The sequence below is a fragment of the Colias croceus genome, chromosome 1 (genome assembly GCF_905220415.1).
Source record: "Colias croceus chromosome 1, ilColCroc2.1".
Taxonomy (NCBI): domain Eukaryota; kingdom Metazoa; phylum Arthropoda; class Insecta; order Lepidoptera; family Pieridae; genus Colias; species Colias croceus.
The window spans coordinates 599,896-614,714 of NC_059537.1; the positions used below are offsets into that span (position 1 = coordinate 599,896).

Genomic DNA, 14,819 nt, shown 5'->3' on the forward strand with positions numbered 1-14,819 from the left:
TGTCTCGTACTAGTTAATAATCTTATTAGCGCTGTTTTGTTATTGACTGGAAAATTACATAAAACTGATAAATAATATACATTACACATACAATAAGTATCTAAGTAAAATATGAAGCTAAAACCAATAAATATAGATGAGGCAGTATTAAAGGTGGTACTTGTCGGAATTATCGGAAATAATTATCTATACATATAATAAATCTGTAGAAGGGTCAATTCTGTACATTGAAAATATTGAAAAAATAAATAGCAGGGGGTGTTACTGGATCGATACCAAACCCAAATATGTGATAAAAAAATTTTTGTCTGTCTGTCTGTCTGTCTGTCTGTCTGTATGTGAAGACATCACGTGAAAACTAATGGTTCGATTTCGATGAAACTTGGTATAATTATACCTTATTGTCCTGGGCGTAAAATAGGATACTTTTTATCCTGGAAAAATACGTAGAAAAAAATTAATCTTAATTTTTCAGTTTTATCCATAGACGTTGTTCTGTAGAACCGCGAACACACGTTGCGTATTATTATAGGCCTAGCCGTATTTGTATTAATAGATATTTATAAGATCTCATTGTCAGAGTTACTCAAAATGGAGAAATAAACCATCCACACGAATACCGACATCCGCGCGGACGGAGTCGCGGGCGGAAGCTAGTCTATACATATAATAAATCTGTAGAAGGGTCAATTCTGTACATTGAAAATATTGAAAAAATAAATAGCAGGGGGTGTTACTGGATCGATACCAAGCCCAAATATATGTGATTAAAAAAAATTTTGTCTGTCTGTCTGTCTGTCTGTATGTTCAGGCATCACGTGAAAACTAACGGTTCGATTTCGATGAAACTTGGTATAATTATACCTTATTATCCTGGGCATAAAATAGGATACTTTTTATCCCGGAAAAATACGTAGAAAAAAAAAATCTTGATTTTTCTTTATTTTTCGCGCGGACGGAGTCGCGGGCGGAAGCTAGTTATAATATAAATTCATATTTTTTTTGTATTCTCACTGATCCTTGATCTTAAAGCTTTTTTTTAAATCTATCCATTTAAAATGGCTGAAAATCGAGTCTAAAGGAGTCAGTTCCATAAATACAGGTGAAGATAATAAAAGCGTGTTAAAAATATAAAGATATAACGAAATAAAAAGATGAAGAGCTACTTAAACTGATTAAAGAGGAATTTTCGCGGCCAAGTTAACGAAGCATGGCTAGGAAGGTTATAATTGTGAAGGGTCCGTACTTAGCGACTCATTAAGTGCTAATTTACTTTGTTACGTGATACTTGAGACTATCGATTTTTATTTAGATGTATTGTTGAGGATTTTATGACAATTTTCTTATAATATACATCATGTGTTAAGTGTGGAAGCCGAATTTGAGTTTGTTGCACTAAAAATAGAAAAGAAAATAGTAATTTCAATGTATTAAATTATGATCGTAAATAAGGATTATCATTTATTTTTTTTGAAAACAAACGACGCCGGGACCGCATATTAGTCGGTAAATAACATTAAAAAACAATACAAACTAACATAAAAGTAAAGTCCGTTAGAAAAGCAGTACTAATAAATTTCATTTGATTTTCGATTAATCTTAGTCAAATTCACAACTTTCAATGTGAGTACAGCGAGTTAGAGAACTATGCCTTAGAAAGGAAAAGTCGTTTAGATGTAACGATTCCGACACGATTTATTTAACTAGCTGAGTCCTATTAATCGTTGCTACAGAATGATTTTTTTCTTGGGGATCTTAATAAGGTACCATTCCCAAATACTTTCCATAAATTTCTGGTGTTGTTATTAAAAAATACAGTCAAATGGATTTTGAATGCATGGAAAGCGATGTTATGAATTACATTACATTGTCCAGTTGTCCACACACAAGAGGTAGAGCGTTAGAGGTGTAATTAATGAAAACCGTTGGGGATTTAATATCGCGGATGATTTTTATAAAAACCTACTAACATCCAGTTTACACTTTTGGCATCCTATCATTACATTCATACATAAAAACCCGACACGATAATCGTATCGTGACCCCATCGTAATGTCTAAAAGCCCCGCAAAGCGCTCGCCCGGAAACGGGCTGTCGTTAACAAACATTCGCTTTATTAGTTCCATAGTCCGTATTTGCTTGCTCGACTTATTTTATTGCATTCCCGACAAGCGTTATTTTAACACGCGAAATTTCGTTATTATTTCATATTGAAAACTGTACAAACGTGTTTAAATTGTTGTATTTTTTTCATGGAAAATTTTTTATAAATGAAATTTTTTGGAAACTTCGCACAAAAGCGTTTTTGACGTGACAACGTCTTATAATTCGATAGAACCGGCTGCACGCACAAAAAAACATGACTCGTGCGGCGTTACCTCGCTCTGAGGCGTTCCGTAATGCTTGAAGTGCAAGCGAGAGCGCGGAACGAGATAGGGAACGAGCGACAAAGAAGCACAATCGGCCTTAAGACGTTGTCACGTTCAACCATCGTCAGTAAGCCGACTTTACAGACAACCATTTTTCTAATACCATGTTTCTGTTTGTATTTTTGTTTGTAGACTCAAAATTTAATATTTTTAATACAAATACGTGGGCATATAATTAAAAACGTGATGTCGTGGAGAAAATAGCTATCTCAATGGCTAGTAGTATAAAATATTCATCCAGAACGGCTAAATCATTGGAATTTAGTTTTCACAGGGATCAGTAAACCGTATTGCACATCCATAGTATAAAAAAAGAGATGAATTAATAAGCAAATATATGAAGACTCACCGTCCCCTGAGCGAGTCGTCTCCTTCTGCGTCTGGTTGAAGTTGCATCCCGCTCTGGGCCCAGGTTACTGTGAGCCAGTCTGCAACAATATAAATAAAACTATGTAATATACTTACTATATAGAAAGTACAAAGTAATTAGCATGCAACTATTGTGGTAATATTTAGAGGAACTCCACCTAAATATTAGCTGATTAGCTGTACCCCGCAGTTTTACTCGCATAGCTCCGCACCGATTTGTCTTAGCGTGTGAATAAAAATGTACAGTCTTCGTCGATAAATGGGCTATCTAACACTGTAAGAATTTTTTTCAAATCTGACACGTGATATTGCTGCTGATATTAGCGCGGTCAACCAAACAAACTCTTCAGTAGTATGAAGTAGTGTTAAAGAATGTTCCCATGCGAATGAGATGTAACGACTTAACTACATATTTCCAAAGGCAAAAATCATATCATTAAATCGCTCTGTTACAACGTGAAAAAAATGTGTGCGTGTACTAGTGTACACACGTAAGAAGTGAAATTTCTTTATGACCTTATTTTTCACAAAATAATTTATATATGCAACTTTACAGAAATACGTCAAATCACGCGTGGGATAAGAAAAAAATGGCGCGTAACGGAAAAATGTCACGCGTAACGAAAAAATGTTACACTAAATATTTTTCCAAACCCCGATAAAGAAGTTTCACTTCAAAAAAGACAATATACAACACGTATTTGTTTATTTATTCGCAATTAATAATATCAGTAAGGATTGAAGATAAATCGAATCGAAATTGCAATTTGTTTTTTTTTTATTCGTAACTAAATAATATCTGTCCATAAAATTACAAAAATAATAAGAAAATAAGTTGCCCAATTCCAATACAACACTAGAAGTTACAGAACACAATAATTACGTAACGTCGTTTCTCTACCGAGTGTTCCTTACAATTTTTAGCTAACGCAATCAACGTTCAGAAAGAGGTAAGGAAACGTGTATAAATCGATACAGCACCTGAATTCTGGGCTCGACGGTACTTCACTTGAGTCTCCGGGAATTATTATATTAGTATTTATTTGAAACAAGTACAAATTAAAGTTATTAAATATAGTTAGTAATTTGTTAAAGATGGCGAAATATTTCTATCACTTTTTCTACAAGTAGTACGTTGTACCTAGTAGGATTTTCTGATCTGACTTCATATAAACGCAAAAGTTTGTAATTTTATAAGATGTTTGTTACTTCTGTCAAATGGATGGAATTGCGATAAGAGATGGATTGTTATATGTATATGTATAGTAGAGTTAATTCTGGATGTCAAACGAAAAAAATAGTCTTATTTAAAACCGGAATCAGTCATCATAATGTTTATTCTTTCATTTTTTATTCTTAAATAACAAACAATAACAAACAATAGTTAAAAATATAATCACAATCAAAACAAACTAAGCAGAGGAATTTTAATAATAATTTCTAATCCTTCGTTAGTGCTGCAGGAAATCCACGCCCTTCCTCTAAGACCACCTCAAAGCATACAAATACTTGGATAATAATTATTAGAGCTTAAACAGAGTATCAACAGATATCCAATAAAATAACCAACGTGAAACTGAAGGTACGGATCTAGTTTGATGTTTCATTCCATTATCTCCAAAGTCTAAAAAAATATTTAAACTTCGAATAACATTTGTGATGTTGAATAAATAAATAAAAGATAAATAATATAAAATATTACCCCCGACTTTATAAAGATGTTTTGTTAAACTTTTTCTTGCGCTCCGCGTCCCAAGGCCCGTCATATCGCATATCATCCATCTTTGTTGCCATGACAACCGGGAAAATACCTAAAGAAACCTGAATATTCTCGTTATCATTTTCAATAATTGCCAGTCACGCTATCTGAGTCGCTCACAAAATATTACGATGCTAAAGTTTTGTAGCAAGGAGGGTAACTATTGTTTTGTCGTAATTTGAAAATTAATAATGGTAGTTACGAACTTCTACATTTCAATTGTTACGTAAAACTAAATTTTGAAATTGTTTTGGTGTTCATTATTTATGTAACAGTTCCTGTGGACCACTAAATAATGTACCTAGGTAATTTAATAGACATTTTAGTGATCTATTTATTCCTTTTGTTTTTATTAACCGACTTCAAAAAAAAGGAGGAGGTTATCAATTCGGCCGGTATGTCTTTTTTTATGTATGTACACCGATTACTCCGAGGTTTCTGAACCGATTTACGTGATTCTTTTTGTTCGATGCGAGATGGTGTCGAATTGATCCCATAAAAATTTTATTCGGATAGGCCCAGTAGTTTTTATTTTATGAGCATTTTTGTCTGTAGGTATTTGTGAATTTTGCAAGTGCAAGTTTGAAGTCGGTTGTTTTTAACGCAGTTATTACTTGTTTGAGTAGGAAGTTGAGTTAAGTTATAGTTTTTTATCTTATTAGGTTGTCTGCATAAATTTATTCTAAGAAGATGTTTTTCGAACTTGAATAATAAAAACGTATCGAAAAAGCTCCTCCATTATCAATAATTTTACAGCTCTAAAATGTAAAACAAATAACATAATTTCCTTTATCGTCTAAATATACGTAATTGTGTATAAGTGGCACAAAAGTAAATAAAATTAAGAACCCCATCCTTCCGCCTAATCCATTCTTCAAAATACCATTTCATTGGTTTTTTACATAATTGAGTAAAAGTTAACGACCCCTACCATCCGCATTTTAATATTCACTAGAAAATTAAATTGCTTTATTTTTCTCCTTAAGAATAAGACAAACGATTAAGGGTATACTTCTTGAAATATTTTATTGTTTGACAGTATTAATTAGTACACATATGTTTTGTTCTCTGTTTATAGTATTACAAGCGGTCCGCCCCGGCTTCGCCTGTAGTACATGTTTACGTTTTCTCTACCTAAGAACCATCCTCGTACTTCAAGGAATATAATAAAAAAATAATTATCGAAATCGGTTCAGCCGTTCTCGAGTTATGCGCTAACAACACATTTTGCGATTCATTTTTATATATAAGATTAATAGGAGTAAGTTTAAAAATGGCTACCACAATTTAACAAAACACATTTTTAATGCATTGAATGTGTTTAATGCATTGAAATTTAGTGAATTATAATCCAATTAAAATAAAATTAATTCCATGCGTGAGGTTCGCAAAAAAATCATAATTAACTAACACTTTGTAAGACATCTAACCTATACGTGAATATACTTCTATCAGCATTTAGAAACTAAAAATATAGTGTACTTTTTCGCATCACATATTATTATATGATTGAATTATGTAAAGTTGACGTATGTTCTGACGAGGGTCTGCGGGTGACTGAAGTTTTTGCGTTTGTCTAATTTATCAGGCCACAACTTGTCTTGTTTTTGGGATCCCGTACTTATGAGGAAATAGCCCTAATGTAAATTGTTCGAGCGTGTGATTGTTATTTTGATATGGCTTTGGAAGTATGGTACGAAAGCTTTCTAATTTTTTATCCGTAAGGGATTATCGAAATGTTATTAGTTATTATAGTATATGTATAAATTGTAGTTCATATAGTGCCACAAACTTATCTGACCCGGTGACAGTGTCACTGATGTCGCTTTCTTTTTATTTAAACACTATTTAAACAAAATATTCCGTATGAAAAGTCTGTGAAAATGTGACATTTCAAAATGGCGGCACGTAGTTCCAGTTTTTGCCACCGGGTCAGATAAGTTTGTGGCACATTATAGTTATCGCAACCACACAAACGTATCTACAGCTTACGTCAATCTCATACATTCGTAGTCTATTCTATTGAACGCTACGCTAAAAGAAAACCACTTGGCTAGGGGGGCTGAGCGTATCTTACTTCTTAGTTTAAATAGCTTGCTAATGTCCCTCAGAAATAAAATGGGGTAGTCCCCAGAAATCTCAGGTGCCCATACCACCATTACGTTATTCTATAGTCCTTGAAATTTTGTTCTCAATTATGTTGTTGGTGCTCAAGAATATAAAAAATAGGGTAATTTTCAAAAATCGGTAAAAATAACTCTACAAATAGATGTCCATTAATTATAATGTAGTACTTACTCATAAGAAATCGTACAAATTTCCTAACATTTTAATAAGATAATAAATCTTAATATTGTTTTAAAACATTATTTCCTTTCAATCTGTTTAAAATCATAATCATTCCTTTGTAGAATGTGTTTAATCGCAGACTTCATAAGCAGCTTATAAAAACAAAGTTTTATGCTAAGCTATTCAGTATTCTGTTTAAGTCCTTCTTAATATAAAGCCAGTTTCTTTTCGTCAAAGATAAAATAATTTTTTATATAGGTATTTCGATAAAATCATATAATAAGCTCTAGATCTTTCTCCGTCTAATGTAGTGTGTGTTCTTGTAAGATTGCTCAATCTGATTATTACTGTAATTATTAGATCTTCTTTCGTATTTATAATAAAATAAGAAGGCTTCATTTGATGAAGGACTTATAAGTACAATGATTAACGTAATAAGAAAATTATTCTTTGATATTTTTTTTTTTTTCTATTCTTTATAAATTTATTATTTATATTTTAATATATTTTATGAATAGTCTACCTTAAAAAGAATCAAACATTTTAAAAAAAATATGTGTGCGTGTACTAGAGTACACACGTAAGAAGTGAAACTTAGGGATAAGAAAAAGTTGGCGCGTAACGCAAAAATGTCACGCCTACGGCGTAACGCAAAAATGTCACGCCTACAGCGTAACGCAAAAATGTTACACTAAATTTTTGTCCAACTCCGATAAAGAAGTTTCACTTCAATTATTTATCGAATGAAAAATGTGATGTGATTGAATTATTGGTCATGCTCTGAAAACATTGTATTATTGTATTATATAATTTTCTGAGTGAAAAGAACTGTTTCGTTTTTCCTTAAAATTTTATCGAAACCTAATCTAAATTTGTATCGTCAATTAGATCTGCTACATGCATCTGAGCCTAGCGCTGCGCTGGTTGAATATAATCAATTGAAGCCTATGCAACATATGTACACGCAATAATACATGTTACAAATCCTAATATCCGGTACAGTCTCACGTTGGCATAAATAATGGTCACCGTATCAGTCCCGACCAAGAATAATAGGTATATGTTATCACGGGCCTACATCTGTGTGGTACATGGCATGAGCTTATATGCGGTCAAAGGAGTGACCATAATTTCCTTATTTAAAGAATCATTTGTTTTATAATTTCTATATTTTTCAACTGTTCAAATTGATATCATGTTTTTACTCAGATCTATGTAATCATAAAATATAGCCTATGTTCATCAGTGATAATGTAGGATTCTAAATGTAAAAGATTTTTTTTTCTGCCCAGTAGTTTCCGGAACCTTAGCAATATAAACAAACAAACAATCAATTCTTTCCGCTTTATAATATCAGTTAACATGCATACCATGTTGGTTAACACAAATCTAACTTTATTGGAGCTTCTTATTTATCATACAAATTGCGTCTCCCATAACTTGTACCACGAGCGACCCTCACGTAAAGGGTTGAATAGCCGTAGACCACTGTATATTATCTAAATTGCACCATCTTTATATCGCAGACGTATGAGAAATATGCCCTTGTGATTTATTGCTACATCCATTCAAATCCAATATTCATTCGTATTGCTTTGTGGGCTTTGAATCGACTGGGAATCAATTAAGTAACTTAGTATAGGTACTTGGTTTAATGATCTTGATTTGGGATGTAGTCGTTGATTACATGGACTGGACTACCTGCATGTAGTTTTCATATCATATCTTTTTTAGTCATTTACTTTTGAGGTACCTATGTTTGTGTTGAATCATAATTATATTTACTACATTTTCGTTGAACTGTAAATACATTGAAAACTTGTGTTTATTACACTTAGAGTATTTTATCATATACAGATGTATAAAGTGTATATTATAAAGTTCTACTTACCACTTACATGTCGTTTTCTGTATAAAATTTCGTCGAAACATTAATTCAATATAAGTTGTTAAAACTTTTCTGCTAACATAACATTGCGGGTACAAATAATATGAAAAAGCTTTTAGAATTTAGAAACTTTATATAATGAAATTAAAATATTTATTACACTTTAAATCTCGGTTCACGATCAGTCTTTTCGCCCGTTTTATAAAAAGAAATTTAGTTCTTTATTAACTTTATTAAAAAACACACACTATATCTTGAGATTAAAGATTATACTCAACAAACACACTGGAGATAAAAACTAATAAAACGTAAAATACCTATACACCCGCTTACTTTAAACTACTACTTATCATTAGATATTTAAGAGATACTTTGTGCAAACAAAATCAGAATCTAACAAATATTGTAACTCTGTTTATTGAGTAAATACTTACGTATATTGGTAGTATAGATGACAATGACTTCAAATGTGAAATTAAATAAACAAAGTTATAAAAAAAACGACGTGTGGCACTCGGGGACTGCCGCGGTAAAGCTATTGCATGTTATGCCTTAGTAGCGACACCTCGCTCTGAATCGCGCAAGCGAAATTTTTTCGTTACTACAACTTTCCGACATCATCCATTGGGGCCTTAACGGCCGGCCAGTCGAGTAGACTGGTCGTGAATTCTCCCTTTTTCGATGGAGGAATTCCACCTTCCTTCCTCCACACCTTCAAGCCACACCTCCGCCCGTCGGAGTGGGGGGAGCGTGAGGTTTTTCGTTACGGAATTTCTCGATTCGGTCCTCGCGCTCAAGGCCCGCGATAGAAGCTATGCAATAGCTTAATAAATAAATAATGATAAATATACAAACGTATCTCATTACAAATATTAAACCCTAAAGAAATTGCAAGCAAATGATATAAAAATACAAAGCTATTGTACATTTCAATTTGTAACATTCGACATGAGACGTTTATTAAGACGATCTAGTAATTGACTCGACTCCAATAGACGACGTAATTCTATATACGTATTATACTGTATATGTATCAGGTATTCGAAGTTTATTAGAGGGAACGTTCCTTCGCTTATGTGAAAGGTACTTTACATTTTACATCTGGAATTATAACTGTACAATGTATTAATAAAATATATATTTTGAAGAGCACTGCTTGATAAATAGCAATTATATATTTATAAATTAAATTGTATCCACATTCTGTATTAATATGTTAAATGTGAGGATTAAATTTTTAGAAACACAGATACTAGTTGTCTCGCTTTCACAATATTTTTCTCAAATACCTAGTAGCAATCTATTTTTGAGAATGATCTATCGGTATGTTTATTTCCATCCAGATTTGTTCAGCCGTTAAAAGTGATATTCCCACGGCCACAAAATTTACCATCTTTATATTAAGATTTTGTTGCGTAGCTAATTTCGTAGCAGACTCCGTAGCACATACGTAGCTCTGAAGCTACGTAGCTGTATTCCGTTACAAGAACATTTTATTACGAAAAAAAAGAAGTATATTAATTAAAACAATTATTATGGTGGTGGTTTGAGGTGACATTTCATCAAACCTAACGGCGTTTAGTACACCGACGCATTCGCGTGCGGCAGCGAAACAACGAAAAATCTGTCAGTAGTATGGCAGGTTTTCGCATATGATAAGTCTCACTCTAGCACATAGATAGATGAAATAGTTGCGTCCTTGTCAGTATTGTTTCGCAAGGAACTGCGAAATGGCCATTACACAGACGCATTGCGAAAAAGTTGCGAAAATATTGCTGTTTACTAACGCTCCGCAGATATTTCGCTACGCAGTAGTTTCGCAGAGATTCGCTGCCGCACGCGAATGCGTCGGTGTACTAACGGCGTAAAGGTGCACAAATTAATAACTGTCCAATTAATATCAATAAAAATTTATGAAAATGTTTTTAAAATTCATCTCTAATCCTATTTTTAATACAAATACATTTTTATATGTTCTAGCATTATCAAACAAGATTAACAAGCAACTCGGCTAAAAAATCAATCACTGTAATATTATAATGTTATCATTACATTATTGGTACATACTACATACCATATTACGGTAATAAAATGTTTCGTAAGCATTACCAAATTACGGAATAGATGTAATAGTTGTTCGAGATAACATAATTGAAATTAATAACGTGCTTGTGATTTAATATCATCTACTGTAGACCAAAAGCAATTATATTCGGGATTTAATGAATTTATGTTATCATTTTGCGATTATCAAATCGTATATTATTTAACTGTCAGTGGTTTAAATTAATGCGTTTGTGTGTGCCATTTCGTTTTGTAATTACATGGTTATTGTTACACGCAGGACGATGTATTTGGTCAACGGCGTAGATTTGGAAAGATAATTAACTTCACGACGAAAATTACCTATATACCTGAAAAGTGTAAAAATAAATTCTTGTCATGACGAACATGAATAAGCTTAACTTTGCCTAATAATCCTTTTAACTATAGGTACTAATCAGTTATCATTTAAATTCTTTGTGTGCTATCAAATGAAACAAGCATGAAAAAAAGGGGTTTTTTATTTCAAATATGTATAGAATTTCATAGCAAAACCAAAGTCGCTACCGATACCTACCATCAAATAAAATGTTGCTCGTATAAGGAAATTTTCGACGACTCAGTTTGAAATTACATCGAAAATAAAGAACAAACATAATATACCGGAGAGAGTTAACGTCTTAAAATTGTTACCTCTCCAAACTTCTAAGAAAAACGAATTCGTCCCGCTCATGCGAATATAACGGAAAATAAATCATATTTTCAATGAAATAAAGCCCATAATCATTTACGTACCCTTGACCCAGTTCCAGCCCCTGGAAACGCGTGCTGCGATCAGACTTAAGGTCAAAAGCAGCTTTCTGCCTATTTTTCAAATCATAATCTTTATAAGACTGAAGGGCTAAGTCCCTTGAGGGCTAAAAATGTTTAACTGGAGATAAAAATATTTTGTATGGAATATACCATGAATACTTCCATAGAAATGACCCTTCTAGGTAGATAAAAGCGCGCATTTAATCACCCATAACTGCCAGCTAATATTGACCTATTCACACACATTTTTACCTCTACTCAACGAGCTAGATCTTTCTGTAAAAGGGAAAAAACATGTTACATAGTCAGACTTAGATGCTACGTGCTCCTAAGACTAAAGGTCGTTGTCATTGTAAGAAAAAAAGAGTGTGTGTACTTATGTACACAAGTTGAAGTTATACTTGTTTTGCGTATGGAAAAAAATACTAGAATATACAACTTGAACGTAGTTATCAATTTTCATACCACCTAGAACTAACTTCATGCTGTTAAATTTAGGTGTCGCACACCGCGCGCATCGTAAAAATTCACTCTCATCATTTTTCTCCATCGCGCCAAAAGAAGTATAACTTCAAAAATATTATATGATAAAATATAAAGAATTACTCTGAACCCGAGCATTATTCCGATCACGTAATATTAATTCATCACTGACTAGGTGTTGCAGGTGCCTGTCGTTTTAAAGATATATTGTATAGGATCTATTAACAAAAATATTAGCTTTTTAATAATTGGGTTATAAAGAGAGTGTGAATTGCTAAAAAAATATTTAAATGTACAAAATATAATGACCACAATAATAAAACAAATTAAATTTTTCCATATAATGTTTTCATTTCTTTAAATAAAAGATGAATGCTGTTTATAATTTATTATTTTCCTTCAACTGTATAATATATTATGTAGATATATTTTAACAATAGAACGCCATTATTGACCACTAGCTTCCGCCCGCGACTCCGTCCGCGCGGAAAAATTAAGAAAAATTAAGATTTACTTTTTTTCTACGTATTTTTCCGGGATAAAAAGTATCCTATTTTATGCCCAAGATAATAAGGTATAATTATACCAAGTTTCATCGAAATCGAACCGTTAGTTTTCACGTGATGCCTGAACATACATACAGACAGACAGACAGACAAAAAAATTTTTAATCACATATTTGGGCTTGGTATCGATCCAGTAACACCCCCTGCTATTTGTTTTTTCAATATTTTCAATGTACAGAATTGACCCTTCTAGAGATTTATTATATGTATAGATTAGATATTATTGACCATTAGATATATTTTAATAATAGAGGAAACATTTAGCTATATTAATGAAATCGCTCGTTCGCCCACTATAATACTCTATTGCATATTAATTAATTATAATCAATAATTAATAATATTAGACCTCGAGTGTACTTATATTTTAATTAATGTATTGTACACTGTCCTTCCATAATTTAAATTGATTGACACTCTACTTGCACTCATCAAATGCAAGAAGAGACGTCATAATTTTTCATTTTAATTTTTTTTATGTTATAGGGAGGCAAACGAGCGGTCGCACCGCCTGGTGGTAAGCAGGTTGCGCCGCCCATAGACCATAACAAGAGTTATGGTTGTTGAATTTATTACAAAACGCTCAATTATTGTTGAAATTATCACAAAACGACAATTTCTTCATATTTTTAAAGACCCTTTGATATTATTGTTATATATTTTTTAATCAAACGCAAACTCATTAACAGCGAATAAAAACGGCCATCTCTCATTTGTTGTCAAACAACATTTTTGCGCGCTCCATTGCGTCTATCTCCCTAAATAAACAGCTTTTAAAGCGAGATAGATATATCAAACGGCACGTGTAAGACAAGGACGGTATGTAGGAATTGCTCGACAGAATATTCGGAGAATCAAAAAGACTTTGCAAACACTTTAGACTTAGTTCTCTCAAAGATTTTAAGTGGGTCAAACATTTTATACCTTTTTGTAGAAATAAATAATTCCTCTTTGTCTTCGAACGAAATAATTATGTTTTAATAGATATAAATCGACTTATCACGTTCAGTCCATCAAGAAATGTACTTTGTGGGAATTTAAAGTGAAAATGGAAGCTAATGGAGTAAGGAGTTCAAAGGGTGGCCAAATTACTGACACAGTGAATCTCCAAGAGTTTAATGGTCGTTTTTTACTTTAAAGGAAAAAAGAGAGATTTTAAAGAATACATGAAACACACTATTGAAAATAGAAATTCATTTAATTATCACTTTATAGTATTTAAGCAAAGTCGCTTTTCAATGCCTGTCCATATTATGTATGCAAAGATTTTGATGCGGTTTTTTTTTTTAAATAGAAAGTACCATAATATCTAAACGAAGCCGCAACAGGTCGCTAGTGTCGTAAAAAACATAATATCATGAGTAAAATGCGTTATTAGTAACTTGTACATTTAAAAGTTTGTTATTACTAAATGTAAATTACTTATTACACCAAACCTATAGTTATTTTTTGAAGTGAAAACTTCTTTAGCGGCGTTGGGTATAAAATCTTAAACTCGCGTCAGGACACGTGGCCTGATCGAAAAAGCGTAAGACGGATGTTGCACGACGATGCGAAGCATCAGAGAGTGCTTTACGATCGAAAAATTTTTTTCGCCTCATTTTTGCAGCTATTCTTATTATTATAGCCTTGTTAGTTCACAGAATCAAGATATTTTGCATACTATTGTCGAGATAATTTAATGGAGATTAATCCCATACTTTTTAAAAATTGATTTACTTCAATAGAATTGGAAAAAAACACCGAAATAGGTCAAAAAATTTTCCTGTCCGTCATGTGTGAAACCTGAAAACACTATAACTTGTGAAAAAATCCATCATTTGAGTTAATTTTTTTTTTTTAATATTCTAATCGACGATTGTAGGTTACTGAATGCGAATGATTAATTAATTCAGTGTCGTTTAATTGCATTTAATAAAAAACGAAAACTACAACGACTGTATATCTATATATATATATTTTTTTTTATATATTTCATAATTAAATGAGCATTATGAGTCGTGCACTTTTGGATTTTCCAAATAATTTTTTTTTTTAGCCCTTATATTCCCTGCGTAAGACGGATACCATTCCAAAATATCAAACATGCTGAACGTTAATAATCAAGTTTTCACTTCTGCCAACACTCCCGGAGTGCAACCCGTCTTTTTTTATATCTCAAAACCCCTAAACAAAAGCGA

General features: G+C 32.4%; 1 protein-coding gene across 1 annotated transcript in view; it reads right to left on the reverse strand.

Annotated features, from left to right (window-relative positions):
* The window catches only part of LOC123696421 (atrial natriuretic peptide-converting enzyme), a 111,813-nt gene that overhangs the window by 63,181 nt on the left and 33,813 nt on the right, over positions 1–14,819 (reverse strand). Inside the window, exon 3 of the mRNA XM_045642582.1 lies at positions 2,779–2,857. Coding sequence (XP_045498538.1) covers positions 2,779–2,857 — 79 coding nt within the window. The remainder of the gene's footprint in view (positions 1–2,778; positions 2,858–14,819) is intronic.